This window comes from Anoplopoma fimbria, chromosome 19, assembly GCF_027596085.1.
Source record: "Anoplopoma fimbria isolate UVic2021 breed Golden Eagle Sablefish chromosome 19, Afim_UVic_2022, whole genome shotgun sequence".
Lineage (NCBI taxonomy): Eukaryota > Metazoa > Chordata > Actinopteri > Perciformes > Anoplopomatidae > Anoplopoma > Anoplopoma fimbria.
The window spans coordinates 15,202,731-15,217,655 of NC_072467.1; the positions used below are offsets into that span (position 1 = coordinate 15,202,731).

The 14,925-nt window shown below is 41.4% G+C and overlaps 1 protein-coding gene across 1 annotated transcript; it reads right to left on the reverse strand.

Moving 5' to 3' along the window:
• Positions 1–8,525: 8,525 nt before the first annotated feature.
• Positions 8,526–14,812, reverse strand: tmem231 (transmembrane protein 231). The gene is made up of 8 exons (XM_054620657.1): positions 14,342–14,812; positions 14,037–14,203; positions 13,738–13,866; positions 13,504–13,647; positions 10,908–10,989; positions 10,599–10,704; positions 8,989–9,179; positions 8,526–8,707 (listed from the first exon to the last, which is right to left on the reverse strand). The coding sequence occupies exons 1-7, from the start codon at positions 14,478–14,480 to the stop codon at positions 9,017–9,019; spliced, it is 930 nt and encodes a 309-aa protein (XP_054476632.1). The 5' UTR covers positions 14,481–14,812; the 3' UTR covers positions 8,526–8,707; positions 8,989–9,016.
• Positions 14,813–14,925: the final 113 nt, after the last annotated feature.

The following is a 14,925-nucleotide window of genomic DNA, read 5'->3' on the forward strand; positions in this document are numbered from 1 at the left end:
CATGGCAGAGGATCAAAGTCAGTCTCTGGTGCTCGGGTGGATATTTCTCTTTTTCGTCCTTGGTGGAGCTCGGCTTCTGCAGCAGAAAAACCCTGGGCTGAAGGTGAAAGAGAAGGAGAGAGAGAGAGAGCAAGATGGATATGTTGAATAGTAAATATGTTTTCCCACAAAGCATAAATATCCTTGCAAATCACCAATAAGCAAAACTTACTGTTGGTATAATAAAGTAGATCATGAACATACATACACTTATCTAAAAAAGGTTTATTTAAAAAAATCTGAGACCCTAATACAAATTGTCTAAAGTGTTTGAACCAGAAGCAATATAAGCAATATACCTGGACAGTTTCAGAAGCAGTCTTGGTGTATTTATTTTAAAAAAAAAACATTGTTGTAATAGTGAGCTATTCAAAAAGGTTTTATCTTATCGGATAATCTCATCTTGTCACAGGTCATATATTGGCTCTTTCACTGGACTGAGCCACCATTGTTATACATTTCCTAGATTGTACATTTATTTGCTATTCAAACCAGTCACATTCATCATATAACTTTACAGCAGCTTACATCCTCAATGAAAATAAATATTGAGTTACTGATTCCTTGTGTTTTGATTGACTGATGTTGCTACCTTTCGAAATGAACCGTCATAAAAACAGGCATCTAAAAGTCCTGTTAGGCAGTTTCAGTCCTTGTGAGTTGCCGCATACCAATTACTCTCAGTGGGTGTGGCAGCGATCCATAAGGAATGGATCCAGGAATTGGGTAGTTTCAACTACATAGGACCTATGTCCTTGAAATCCAGACCACCTTGGATTGTTCAACAGTCTGTCCAGCTGGAGGAATTCAAGGTATCGGCTACCAAAACAATCCAACAGGGGACAACTTTCCATCATCACTATCAAAGACAGTGTCTACTAGTTGCCTCATTTCAAACTGTAAGGGTTTGAGGATTCAAACCCTTATATCAACAGAAATCTGCATGCCTGTCAATTCATATCCCCAATTAATCAGTAACTAAAGTCAGTGAGGGTGGCAGAATGAATCGGGGCCCCTGTGTGCTGTGGAAATAAGCATTTCCCTGTCATTGCACTGAACCAGATCCACGTTAACTGCACACTCAAACAATTGTGTTTTTTGATGCTGTGGGTACATTTCTCTCAAGATACTGATTTAGCAAGGAAACTGTTCTGGAGCTGATCAGGCAGATTGAACCAAAGGGAAAAAAGTTTTTTTACTTACTGTGCTATTGTCCGTTGTTTTATCTTCTCTTATTTGAACTTTTTGCCCCATTAAATGTCTAGTGTGTAGGATATTGCGACATCTAGCGGAGAGGTTGCAGATTGCATCCAACTGAAACTTCACTTGGTTGCAATCTGAGTAATGCTAATTTTTCTCACTTTTTAGCTAGCTAGCTGGCAAAAAATAAAATATATTGTTGAGGAATACCGAGCTGATGGCAGTTCTTTTAAACTCATGTTTACAATGTTTACTGAGTTAATAAATCAAGTAAGAAGTAGAGTCATTTTCCCATTGACTTCAATACAAACTGACTTATTTTGGCAACAAGAGGAGTTGCCCCCTGATGGCCATTAGAGAGAATGCGAGTTTAAGGCACTGCACCCCAAAACCTTCGCATTGGCTTTACTTTTTCAGAACCAAAAGTTGTCGCCTGAGGGAAACGGCAAGTCCGATAAATATTTATCTACAGTCCATCATGATGAAGAACTAGATTGTGGCATGTTTGACAACTTGAGGGGGATGAGTGCTCCGCCTCAGCCTGATACACCCTAGATCAGTGGTTCTCAACCTTTTTTCAGTGATGTACCCCCTGTGAAATATTTTTTCGGCCAAGTACCCCCTAACCAGCGCAAAGCATTTTTGGTTGAAAAAAAGATGTAATACACAGCGCTCTGCCATCAGTGTCTGATTTATTAAACTGTCAACACTGACGATTGCATTGTGGCATTGAATTCAGTTCATGAACTTACACTTATATTTTATTGAATATTTATTAAATAACTATTTTGAAAGGATTTTTGAATGGATGCTAATTTTAAATATATTCTTAAAAAATCTCAAGTACCCCCTGGAGTGCCTTCACGTACCCCCAGGGGTACACGTACCCCCATTTGAGAACCACTGCCCTAGATGGTATCAACAGAACCCCCTCTACATCTTTATCAGGCCTTTCGATGCAGCAACACTAGCACTGGTTGGTTGGGATGCCTCCTCTGGGTGCAGTTAGATGTGGGAATTCCATGCATGTCTTCCACGGGACAACAGTTGTGGTTAGCATTTCGAACAGAAATTGGGCAAACATGTTCATTGGGGGGGGAAGATATTATGTGTAGTGTACAAAAAGGGCTAAAAAAATGTACTTGCAAGAAAGCATACCGTATATTTTTACAAGGTACCGCCCCCCTCAGGCTGCTGCAAGCCTTTTGTTTTCTATCTTATATCTGAGAACACAAAAACATTCTCCGTTAAGCTGCTTGTCGGGCTCAGCTGTCTAAATGACCTAACAAGCTCCTCAGGGTGGTTCCAGGGTGTCACGCAGCGGCACGGAACGGCCACAAGTATCGGTGGGAAGAGCACTTGTGCTCAGAAGATAAATAAGCCTTAAAGCCGGGCAGTCTTCTTCAACAACGTCAACTCAATAAACACTGTGCAAATACCTGGATAATCATGAGATCCGGCTGCCGGTCATAACACTACAAATATTAGGGCTGGGTATATTTGAACACAATGTTGGTTGTAAATATTGCGATACTTCATTCAACCACATAGGCTATTAACCACACACTCTGAGTCAACACACTTCATGACAAGTACAATCTCTGAGCCTCAAACTCCCAGGACACCCCAAGGGCAGTATGTGAGGGTGATCCAGGGAGGTCTCCAGCAAATGTGGAGTTATCATTTTGTAGTATTTTAATTAACCTTATTTCACATCTTAAGGACAATATTCTTGCAGTGTGGGCCCCCGGGTAAAGTGACAGAACCTCCCGGAGCTATAGATGTACAGACCCGGACGGAAAGGGTCTGTACATCACACACACACACACACACACACACACACACACACACACACACACACACACACACACCCCACCCGTCCTCCGTCCGTTTTTAAGAAACTCTGAGTTTGGTTCGAGTAGAAGTTTTTGCATGCGTTTAGCACCAACGAAATGACGTTTTCCGCGCGTGCCTGATTTCTTTTTTTTTTTTTTTAGGAGGAAAAGTGCGAATCTATAACAGGTTTGTCCTAAAAGAAAAGAAAAAAAGTTCGTTCTGCTCGCTTCTTCCCTCCGGTCCCGGACGGAAATTAGCTTATTTACTCGAATCACCAAGGTGACCAGAAGAAGAAAAAAAACTGTCCAGGTTACCAGGTGGTTATTTTTATTATTTCATCCCTCATTCACCAACATTTATCTTACCTTTAGCTATGTTTGTGTCGTGCTGCCTGGCGACGGAGCCGGAGCCTTCGCCCGCTGTCCCGTCCCCGAGATACTGCTACTCTGTCCCCTCTCCACTCCTCCTTTCCTTTTATCTCCCCTAACCTACTTCCACTACGCACGGAGCGAGTGATTCTGAGACGTTGAGACGTGGCCAGCGGGTCTCTCCTGTCTGACTGGCCGAGTGGGCTGTGCTGGGCTGCTGTGGGGAGGGGGGGTGCAGGGTGGTGGGTCGGTGGGTGGGAGTTGTTGAACAGGCGGGACCTGATTGTCAGGGACGGTCTCAGCCGTCTCAGCAGCAGGACAGGAGCGCCTTGCTGCGAGTCACACGAGTTAACGTGATGCTGCGTTCATCGGTGGACGCTGCGTGACGTAAAGATTATTGGGCTGAAATGACTTATTATGCAAATTTGGTTTGTGGGTTTACAGGAATGGTTGCTTGCACAAGGGAAACGTGTATGCTCTACAATGTGAGCTTGTAAAGTGTAATGATGCGATGTTTAAAAAAAAAAAAAGGACCATTGTTCACGTGACTTAAAAACTCAAAATACTGTACATAACTTTACTGTGCTTTTTACAAAATCATCTGGGATTTCTGTCACAACAATTAAAGCAGACAGTAGATAGAAATGACAACACAACAAAAGATCCAGGATAGTCTAATGTTGTAATTACGTAACATTGCGAAAATCAGGCAAATCCTGTCTCAAAGCGATGCAGAAAAACTAGTTCATGCATTTGTTACCTCTAGACTAGATTACTGTAACTCCTTATTATCAGGCTGCTCTAATAGGTCTCTTAGATCTTTACAGTTGATCCAGAATGCTGCAGCACGTGTTCTAACAAAAACTAAGAAAAGAGATCATATTACTCCAGTATTAGCTTCTCTGCACTGGCTCCCTGTTAAATCAAGAATAGAATTTAAAATTCTTTTACTTACCTACAAAGCTCTAACTGGTCAGGCACCGTCTTATCTTAAGGAACTTATAGTTCCATATTACCCAACTAGAGAGCTGCGCTCAATCAATGCAGGGTTACTTGTGGTTCCTAGAGTATATAAAAGTAGGATGGGAGCCAGAGCCTTCAGTTATCAGGCTCCTCTTCTGTGGAACCAGGTTCCAGTTTCAGTCCGGGGGCAGACACACTCACCACTTTCAAGAGCAGGCTTAAGACCTTCCTTTTTGATAGCGCTTATAGTTAGGACTGGTTCAGGTTCGCCTTGGTCCAGCCCCTAGATATGCTGCTATATGCCTAGACAGCCGGGGGACTACCTAGGATACGCTGAGCTCCTCTCTCCTCTTCTCTCCCTCCTTCTTTATGTATTAATCTCCTATTTATGCACATTACTGATTTTGCTTCTTCCCCGGAGTTCTTGTGCTTTCTCGCCTCGCAGGTTCCCAGGAATCGGGGTTATATTTGGACTGTCATCGTGCCACCTACTGAGGCCCTGCTGACACCCACTACTACTACCACTATCATTATTAGTCACATTACTATTATTATTGCCTGTACTATTACGCTTATTGACTTGCTTCTACCCTGGAGTCTTTGTGCTTTCTCGCTTCGCAGGCTTCTATAAATCGTGGCTGTACCTGGACCGTGGATGTGCATCCTGCTACGGCCCTGCTGACACCGACTGCTACCACCATTATTATTATTACTAGTCACATTACTATTACTATTACCTGTACCATTAAGCATTTTAGCTTTACTTCCACCCTGAAGCCCTTTTGCTTTCTCGTTCTGCAGGTTTCCATGAATCGTTGTGGTACCTGGACCGTAGTCGTGCCTCCTGCTGTGAGCCGACTGACACCCACTGCTACTTCGATTATTATTATTAGTCACATTACTATCCCTATTTTCATGGCTATAATTCTACTGTAATAATTGCTGCTGTTATTATAAGTAGTCTTATTATATGAATCATTTATGTCATATACATTGAATGTGTTGTATCTAAGAACTGTTATGCTGCTCATTCTGTACACATGACATCTATTGCATTCTGTCCATCCTGGGAGAAGGATCCCTCCTCTGTCGTTCTCCCATAGGTTTCTTCCTTTTTTCTCCCTGTTAAAGGGGTTTTTTAGGGGAGTTTTTCCTGTGCCGATGTGAGGGAAGGACAGAGGATGTCGCATGTGCACAGATTGTAAAGCCCTCTGAGGCAAATTTGTAATTTGTGATTCTGGGCTATACAAAATAAACTGAATTGAATTGAATTGAATTAATTATGAAGTCTGTGTCATGTAATAATAGTATTTAAAACATTTAACTAGCTGAGAAAACCACTAACTGAGGATAATTTCTAATGACTCAACTATTCGATCTCAAATGCTTGCTGCCAGAAGAAAGACTGCTTGAGGGAAATATTGTACTTGTATTCCACCAAAATAATTTGACAACAAGGTTGTGTGATTAGTGTACGATTTTTAAATACAAAACACATGATAATCTTATAATAGGCCATTCTGCAATATGTTAAAACATCTTTTTGATACTTCTTTTTTTTTAAACTGAAGTACTAACCTGTGTCAGCTCATTTGAAATCCTCCATGTTAAAACCTTATCTAGCAAACTACCGCAGTAAGATTTCTCTCTGAAAAGCAACGGAGTAAAAGCCTGAAAATGAATGAATAGTTCAGTTAGGCACACTGAAAACTTTAAGATCTTTCTAAATGATTTTAGGTGTTACTTGTTTGCAATACAATAATTGCAAGATTAGTTTCCAGCAGCAAAGTAAAAAAAATCCTAGGCAGCATTCTAGAATCTGCCTTGTTAAATGTATGCTTTTGGATGCAACATGATTGAACTATCCTATTTCTCATATCCTATCCCTAATTTAATAACGGAGACACATCGGTACGGGCCGTCACTTTTTGACACTGCTAATCATACAGCGCTTGTAGTAGGATCCTGTGGGTGTTTCTGCTTGTGACTCCAAACATCCATTTACTGTTTATCTGTTGCCAGGACACAGTGGCAGCAGGTTTAACAAGGTTATTCAGTCGTCCATTAACCCACGACCGATTTCCAAAATCCAAAGGTGTTCCCCAAGCCAGATGAGATATCATTTATTACACACTACCAAAGCTCATGATCCCCGCTGAGGGTTGGAACGTAGACAAACTGGTAAGCCTCTTCTACCTCTTCACCACATAGAACAGGAACAATGGCCGCACCAATTGGCCTGTCGATCTAACGTTCCATTTTAACAGCACTCGATGGTGAACAAGATGCTTATTTTGTAAATGATGGACCATTTAGAGTCAAATAGACCATGAAGGTGTGTGTGAAGGAGAGGTACCGCAGGTCCTTCCTTCCTGCTGCTGTCAGACTACACAACCAACTCTGCTCCCAGCAGACCACATGACACATGACACTAAAAACCTGTGCAATACAAATACACTGTGCAATTATAGTTATAATAGTTTTTTGTTTTTTTCTGTCTGTAAATATAATATTTCAGTTGTTGTTGATTTCTACTGTTTTTTATTGCTTATTTATAATACTTGTTTTTTTAAAATTTAATTTAAATTTAAATTTTATCTTGTTTTTCTTTTACTATGTATCTTGTGTGCACTTTACCCTATGCCGCTGTAATCCTGCAAATTTCCCCGCTGCGGGACTAATAAAGGATTATCTTATCTTATCTTATCTTATCTTATCTTATCTAGGTCGCTACCTCTTTGTTGTCCAGTCTGGGAGTTTTCTGACAACTTTAACTTTTTCACAGTGTGTTTATTTTGTAATAATTTTGCGCTTTCACAGCCAGAGCAACAGGTTTTACCACTGATAATGTGTGACCAGCTTAAGGCTGTAGGTGAAACAGATGAAATTGCCATATATGCAGGCGTAAAGTGTAAATAGAATAGACCTGAGTTTAGCTCTCCTGGGCCTTGATGAATGAACTGAAAGTGAGATATATTGATCACAGCATTCATCCAGAGCAAAATAACACAACACTGAAGAAAGGATGCACCTGGTTCCTGTATAAACCACACTCATATCCTGTTCTTTGGCTCTCTGCGGCAAAGCCAAAGCTCTTTGGTCACCAGTAAATGCCTGCTGGATAAGTGGAGAGGAGTGGAGGAGGTGGGGCTCTGCTCTGGGGCACTGATGTGGAATCAGGGTGTTAAAAGAAAAATAAAGAACTCTGTCATTTAAACATGATTCACACTTTCGACTGAAAGACTGTTTTTTATTTTGTCAATGCACTGCGTAAAAACAACCACATGATACTTTTATGAGACATACCCCAAACCAGTTTGTGTACCACTAATGTTGATGGGAAGGTTGGTGGGGTCTATAAATCTACATGAGGGCCGCTGCAAAATGGCAAAAAAATGTTTGAAGGGCAGGCAAGGACTTTAGTTGCTTTAGTTGAGCAAACAGGGTGTGCCTCTTACTAGACTGTCTGGTCCATGCCAAACTGGCGGATGGAGTGGCTTAAATGAGCTAATACAGTGGTACTGGTCCAGAATTACACCAACACACACAGACACAGACAACAATCCATGCACATATACCAACACACATGTCCTGGAACAGTGAGCCTGAGGGAAAATGTGATGCAGTTTATCCTCCCACAAATCCCATCACAACTCTTTGATGGGACATTATTAAATGGAAATAAACCAGTACAAAAACATCCTCTAAAGTTCCCAGTCAAAGATAACTCTGTTTCTATGGCCAAGTGTGCTTACAGTATGTGGTGTACCGGAAAATGAATCAGTCGCGTTATTTTTTTCCCCATAATTGCCCCATGGTTTGCATCATTAAATAGTCAAACTAATCCAGTTTCCTGCAGCAGACATGCAAGATTAACCGTGGACAGACACAGAGGTGCACACACACTCACTCACTCACTCACTCACTCACTCACTCACTCACTCACTCACTCACACAAGCACATGCGTAAGTGATTGCCTGTATCTCCTGGTGGAGATAAGATGAAAGTAAATGAAGATAAGCATTGAAGACGATACCAAATGTTGAAATGTACAAAACATTTTTTATTATCCATCATGAAAAGCTATGTACAATTTAAAAAAAAAAAAAAGAGCTCATCCACAAAGAAGTTCTTTAATCAATGTAACAAGTTCTCGTAAACATACAAATAGTAAAAATATAGAAAATCTATCAGTCATTTCTAAAAATGTCCATAGCTTCAAAAATAAGTACAAGAAGAAATGCCTCGTTCCAGTGCAGGAACTGGTGTATTTCCTGTAGAGGAAAGCCTGCATTGAAACCTGTCCAGGAAAAAAACATGTTTGTATGAAATACAGCCAAATAATTAAGGGAATACAGCAAATTCTGCTCATTACATTACTGTGAGCAGAACTTGCAGAACTTACATTACTCATTACTACTAATTAAGTGATGAGGACAAACTAGAAAGATAAATCGATAAGTAGTAAGAGGGAGAATATGGTCTTTATGTGTTTTGTAATGTAATTGTAAAACTAACCTAATGGCTATGATTATATATGTTTGTGAGTCACTGTGAGACATGTAGTCTGTCCTTGTATACCTGGAGGTCAAAGCACATCACCAATGCATCACGACAGGTGAGGTTTCCCCACAGGTACGGGCACGGTGGTTAGAACCTGGTTCTGGAAAACAAATCTCTGTATGCGTTCAAAGACCCAGAGGAAGACGAGGAGGACGCTGACGTATTGAACCCAGGCAAATTTGATGGTTTCCCAGAAGCCAGGGCGATAGGTGGCGGGAGATAGGTTAAGGTGGGAATAATGAAGACAACTTGACAGTTACATCCTGATCATAAATGTAGCTCTAAACAAATATTTGCTAATAAATGTTTACCGTGCATTGAGTGCATTTTCGCATGAGATGGAATGATTTTGCACATTTAATGAGCACTTCAAAGACAGTCAGGATCAACTTCAACTTTATAAAATACATAACTGCCATGTCGATCATTTCAGTGATCAGAGACTTGAAAAATGGTATAGTTGCTGTAACATATTCAGATTACCCTCTCTACAGTAAAGTAGAGTCCTGTAAAACTGAACTACACACACAGTAATGCAATACTATCATCTGGCCCATAACTGCTGTTACTCAACATGACGACGACTCAGCAGGTGGCTAGAAGCTAACACCGCCAACAGAGCAAACAATGGCAACGGTGCTGACAGAGTTTACAGTATTTACCCGAGGGAGAAACGGAGAGGGGGTGTGAGGATTTTGAGATTATTTTCCTGCAGAAATATGGTTTAAGTCATTTTAGGTAGTTATTATTACACTAATCTATGTTCAAGGGCTAATTTTTTTCGATTGTGTTAAGTTTTAATTAGTTTTTTGATATTATAAAAAGGGGTGTGTGGTGTCATGACCGACAGCTTCTCTGTGTGAAGTAGTTGCAGAGAGAGAGGTTTTCAAATTGTTAAAGAGAGGAATAGCTGTAAACTTTTATAACCGTCACGTGTCTGTGTAATAGAACATTTGATCATCCATTTATTCAGTACACCAAAATTTGTTGGAAATAGGGAGAAATAAAGGAGAATTGTTACTCTGGGAGGACACCAGGAGAGGGAAACTAAAAACTTGAATCTCCTGGGAAAATAGGGATGGTTGGCATGTACGTGTGACTTCCATCTAACAGGCTGTGGTTTCAACTTACGGTTCAACTGCTTTCTGTTTTTACTTTTCAAGGGTTAGCTCAACTACTTTTAGTGCTTACATACCCACTGACATGACAACCTGCTTAAACTTTGGCTTTCAGTGATTGAACAACTGAGTTCCACTGCTTACACTACAATAAACACTTTCAGTGCTGCAGTGGTAAAACCTGTTGTCTAAACTGCTGAGCCTCACCACACCTGTGTCGTACGGGAAGGTCAACAGAAATACAAGAAGAACAAACTGAACATATATGTAATAAATGCTTTATAACCCACTATAATGTAGTATGCAGTCTTTATTAATGTATTTCTCAGCAACTACCAAGAAGTGGAGACTTGTTTATAAACTGATAATGATTAACAATATAGTAAAAAAACTGCTGTAATATACTATTTATAAATGTATTTATTACTTCTAGTAAGCATTAAATGGTGGTAAAGTAAAGTGTAGTTATATCATATTAGGGATAACCTTCCTGCATTTATTAAAGGATATCTAATGACCTCCATAGGGTACCGGATCTCAGCGTTGAGCTGAAATGGAGAGCCAGCGGCGCGCCCCACAGTCCAGACTGGCATGGGACAGGACAGCACAGTGGTCACTATGGTGTGAAAAAAAGAAAGGGGCAAAAAGACAGAGAGAGAAAAGCGAGAGTTGCTGTAATTTGTAATATCCACATGTAATTCAGTGGATGTAAAAAGCAAGTCCAGCTCAAAGTGTTTCAGCTTGAGTTCTGGGATAGTCACGCAGTATATTCTGCCATAATAAAAACAAGCAAGCAAAATAAGAGGCTTTTCAACTTACAGTTTCTTTCCTGGTAGCTCCGAATTATGTTGTCAAGGTCGTACGCACTTGCAAAGGGGCTGGAACCATCGATCACTGACACCTTGAGAAAAGAAAAAAGACACCTTAAAGCTGGGGTAAGCTTTTTATTTTAGAAGCACTTTTGGTTATGTTTGTTGAACTTCTATTTACTTCCCGATAGCAATCAACAAATAAAATCTGGCATTTTACAAGCCCATGCGATTATTTCATGCGGGCCGAATTAAGTGATTGGAAGGCCTACCTGGCTGTCTACCTCCACCTGCGTACCTGACCACACTCTGCCTGCGCGCTCACTGTGCATGACTGGAGTCTTCCACAAAGCTAGGCAGACATATTGCTAAAGCTAGCCAGCATTGTTTACACTATTTATGATGATGTCTTTTGTTTTATGGGACTGAGACTTGAGGTGGATGGATACTGTTAGCGATGACAGCGATGCAATGCGCCATCCCCACTCTCTGCTCTCTCTTGGACTCCTACTCCACATAGAGAAGCTGACGTAGTCCCCGAGATGTTGGACGAACCATTGGTTTGGGGGTGCTGTATTGAAACCTTGAGTCGTAATTTTGGCCGTCGCCACCTTGTTTTTTATGACACCAGATGATACTTAAGAGGGTGGATGTAAGAACAACCTAACGCTGAATAAAACATTTATAGCCTACCAAAATGTTACAATCAACTTTCATGAACTGAAATCACACTTTGAAAGGGTTAAAGATCTATGACAAAAACATTAACAACACTTATGGAAGAGAACTGTCAATCACAGTAACCCCGCCCTAAAGCATACCCTGCTTTATGCTCTGTTTGACTCTAAATGGACCAAAGTTTACTAAATGAACATCATGCTGTATTGAAGGAGACTTGAAACTAGAGATTGAGACCATAAACTCATGTTTACAATGTTTACTGAGGGAATAAATCAAGAGAGAAGTAGAGTCATTTTCTCATAGACTTCTATACAACCAGAGGAGTCGCCCCCTGATGGACAGTAGAGAGAATGCAGGTTTATTACACTTCAGCATTTGCTTCACTTTTCAGAACTGGAGTTTGCCGCCTGGTACTGCTGCAGTATTTGGGGGAGTGGATTTTGAGGGAGGCCTGAAGGGAGGGTTTTTCAATTGGGTTCTTTCAAATTCTAGATAACTCTTGCTCAGCATGAGCATGTGGTAGTACCACATGGTGGTATAATGTTGCAATGAAATATTTGTACTGTGATTATTTTTAAAGGCTAGAATAAAAGATGTTAAAGAGTGCAGTTGCATGCTGTGTTGTGAATGGGCAAAGCAAGATTGGATGACTGGTCCTTTTAATACTGTATGATCATTTTTTACATCAATAATATTTGTTTACACTTCTGCAAATTGGCACAATGCTGAATTAGCTATTAGCAGTTCCTTTTTTTTGCAGTGTGCACATGGATGCACAGACAACTATCACCGGATTGCTTTGATACTGAAGAAAACTTGAAAACATGATGATTCTCAGGCATGTTCTGGAGTTACAAGGAGCGTCTTCTTATGATTTCTAAGCAGATTATGTGCATATATTTGCCAGATGATGAATGACTCCGCTGCTCTGCAGTGGAGAGCACAGGTAGCAGCGGTGAGTCTAATACAGCAGAAACGACAGAGAGACAGTGGCTCTATTCAAACCTGATTCAGTGTCTGGAGTCAGCCATGTTACAGCAGAACACAGCGACATGTACGCCGTGTTTGTGAATGAATAAACGGTGCCTTTCCCACAGGAAGAACACACAACGATGGCCAAAGCTGTAACCATGGTAACTGTACACAAAATTTATGGCCTGACTTTAGCCGACTTTTACACATCCACTGTACCTTTTAATATGGGATATTGGAAGTTAAAGGGAAAGTGTGTAGAATTTAGCGGCTTTTAGTGGTGAGGTTCCAGATTGCAACCAACTATAAATATTCCTCTACTCATTTCTCCCTTTCCAAGACTGTAGTAACGTGAGCTACAAAAGTCAGACGAGGTTCTGCCGAATGAAGCCAATGCTTAAGTGTCTTAAAACCTGTATTCTCTCTACTGTCCACCAGGGGGCGACTCCTCTGGTTGTATAGAAGTCTATGAGAAAATGACTTTACATCTCTCTTGATTTATTCCCTCAGTAAACATTGTAAATGGTAAATGTACTGTATTTGTATAGCGCTTTTCTAGTCTTCCGACCACTCAAAGCGCTTTTACATTACATATAATTTACCCATTCACACCCATTCAAAGTTGCTCTAAGTCCTAACTAACATTCATACAACATCCACACACCGATGGCACAGATTTCAGGAGCAACTTGGGGTTAAGTGTCTTGCCCAAGGACACATCGACATGGACTGCCGGAGCCGGGGATCACCAAACTCGAGGCTTCCTAATGGCAATCCACAAACCAATGAGTGACATCATGATGACTACGTCCACTTCTGATATACAGTCTATGGTAAAAACGCAAAAGGCTAGAGCCTGGCCCTTTAAAAAAGCCCTTTTTGCACATTTTTGTTGATTGCAAAAAGGGATAAAACAAGAGAAGGAAAACCAGGTGGACGCAGAGAAGTCTCACATTGTAAATGTCGTACAGTCCCCGGTGAGGCAGCGGTGTCCTCTGCAGAAGCTTCAGGTCTCCACTGACTAACAGCTTAGCTCCGGGTACGGAAGAGGAATGTTGCACGTAAGCCAGGCTCTGCATCACCACTGTGGACATCCGCTGGGGAAAACGCAAAGACATGTATGTGCTTTACTTTAGTGAGAACTTTGACTGAGGCTGGTCTGGATAGGCCTGGTGTGTAATACATACAAAGAGCTTGTAGCTGAAGGTGAGCAGCAGCTGGACACTGTACACCTGTTCCTCAGGCTTTAGGGGCAGCTGCAGCTGAAAAACCAGGAAGTCCAACTTCCCATCTTGGTTCTGGTCCTCTTCTCTCACCTTTAGAGTGTATTCACACACACACAGAAAATAAGAAAAAAGATACTGTTAAGTAGTTTGCTAAGACAAGTCACCTCTGTGATTGTAAAACAGCAATATTTAACGTGATTATTCCGTAAATACAGGCAAACCCATGCAGGGGCTAGCCTGTATTTACAATGTGTTCTTACAGAGACAGAAGGGATCCGGAGGTTGGCCCCGAGCATGTTGTTCAGATGGGGGAAGGTGCTCCAGCCGACGTAGTCTCCCTGGTTACTGGTTGCTGCCACCAGCAGAGTCTGGTACTGGAACCTCACAACTGGTTGTTCCTCATAGGTGCTTCTTTTTATCCAGAAACCTAAAATAACATGGCGTTAAACAGCGAGCTAGCACGTCTGCTAACAGGCGCGTATTGACACGGTCAAAAGATAATAGCCACATTAGCAGCGGTCACAATAGTTAAGCTAGGGTTTGACATGACGGTGAGTAACTGTACCGTGGCTCCTGTAGGCAACGAGCAGAGGTGGGATGTAGGTGAGGCACAAAACAACAACCAGAAACAGGGTGGCTTTCGTGCAAACACTCGTTTTGTACCGAATCAAAGCCGGGTGAGAATAGACTTCATAGAAAGCCATAGGTAACTATACAAACAAGGTTCGTGGCCGCCTGTGGTGTGTATAGTAAAGTCAGCCGGCTAGCTAGCTAACTGAGTCGAGCTAACGTTCAAGCTAGCATGTATGGTACGTTAGTATAACTAAGTGAATGCGACCGGGGGGCTAACGTGAGTAAACGCTCAAAGACAGCAAACTCACAAACAAACACAGATGTACTCGGTAACTAACTCAGACGATATTTTGGGGCAAAACATAGCGTATAAACATGCTATTTACGTTAGCCACCTGGCTAGTCTAGTACCATACACCGAACCATGTTTCAGCTTAGCCTGGCGTCCCACGGTTACCATGGCTGCCAGTTGCAGCATTTGTGCTGCGTTCAAGCAATATCCATTTAATGCGACTTTATACTTCTACTTCAATCGTTTTTCTACTTTTCCCTGTGTTAAGAGCCGTATGCTCTGAA

Bases quoted from the DNA above. Each gene is read 5' to 3' on its own strand.
- tmem231 (XM_054620657.1), bottom strand. From the start codon at position 14,480: ATGGCTTTCTATGAAGTCTATTCTCACCCGGCTTTGATTCGGTACAAA. The intron at 14,204-14,341 runs GTACAGTTACTC...ATGTTATTTTAG, and splicing joins CGTTGCCTACAGGAGCCACG to GTTTCTGGATAAAAAGAAGC. The intron at 10,990-13,503 runs GTGAGACTTCTC...TCTTTTCTCAAG, and splicing joins GACTGTACGACATTTACAAT to GTGTCAGTGATCGATGGTTC.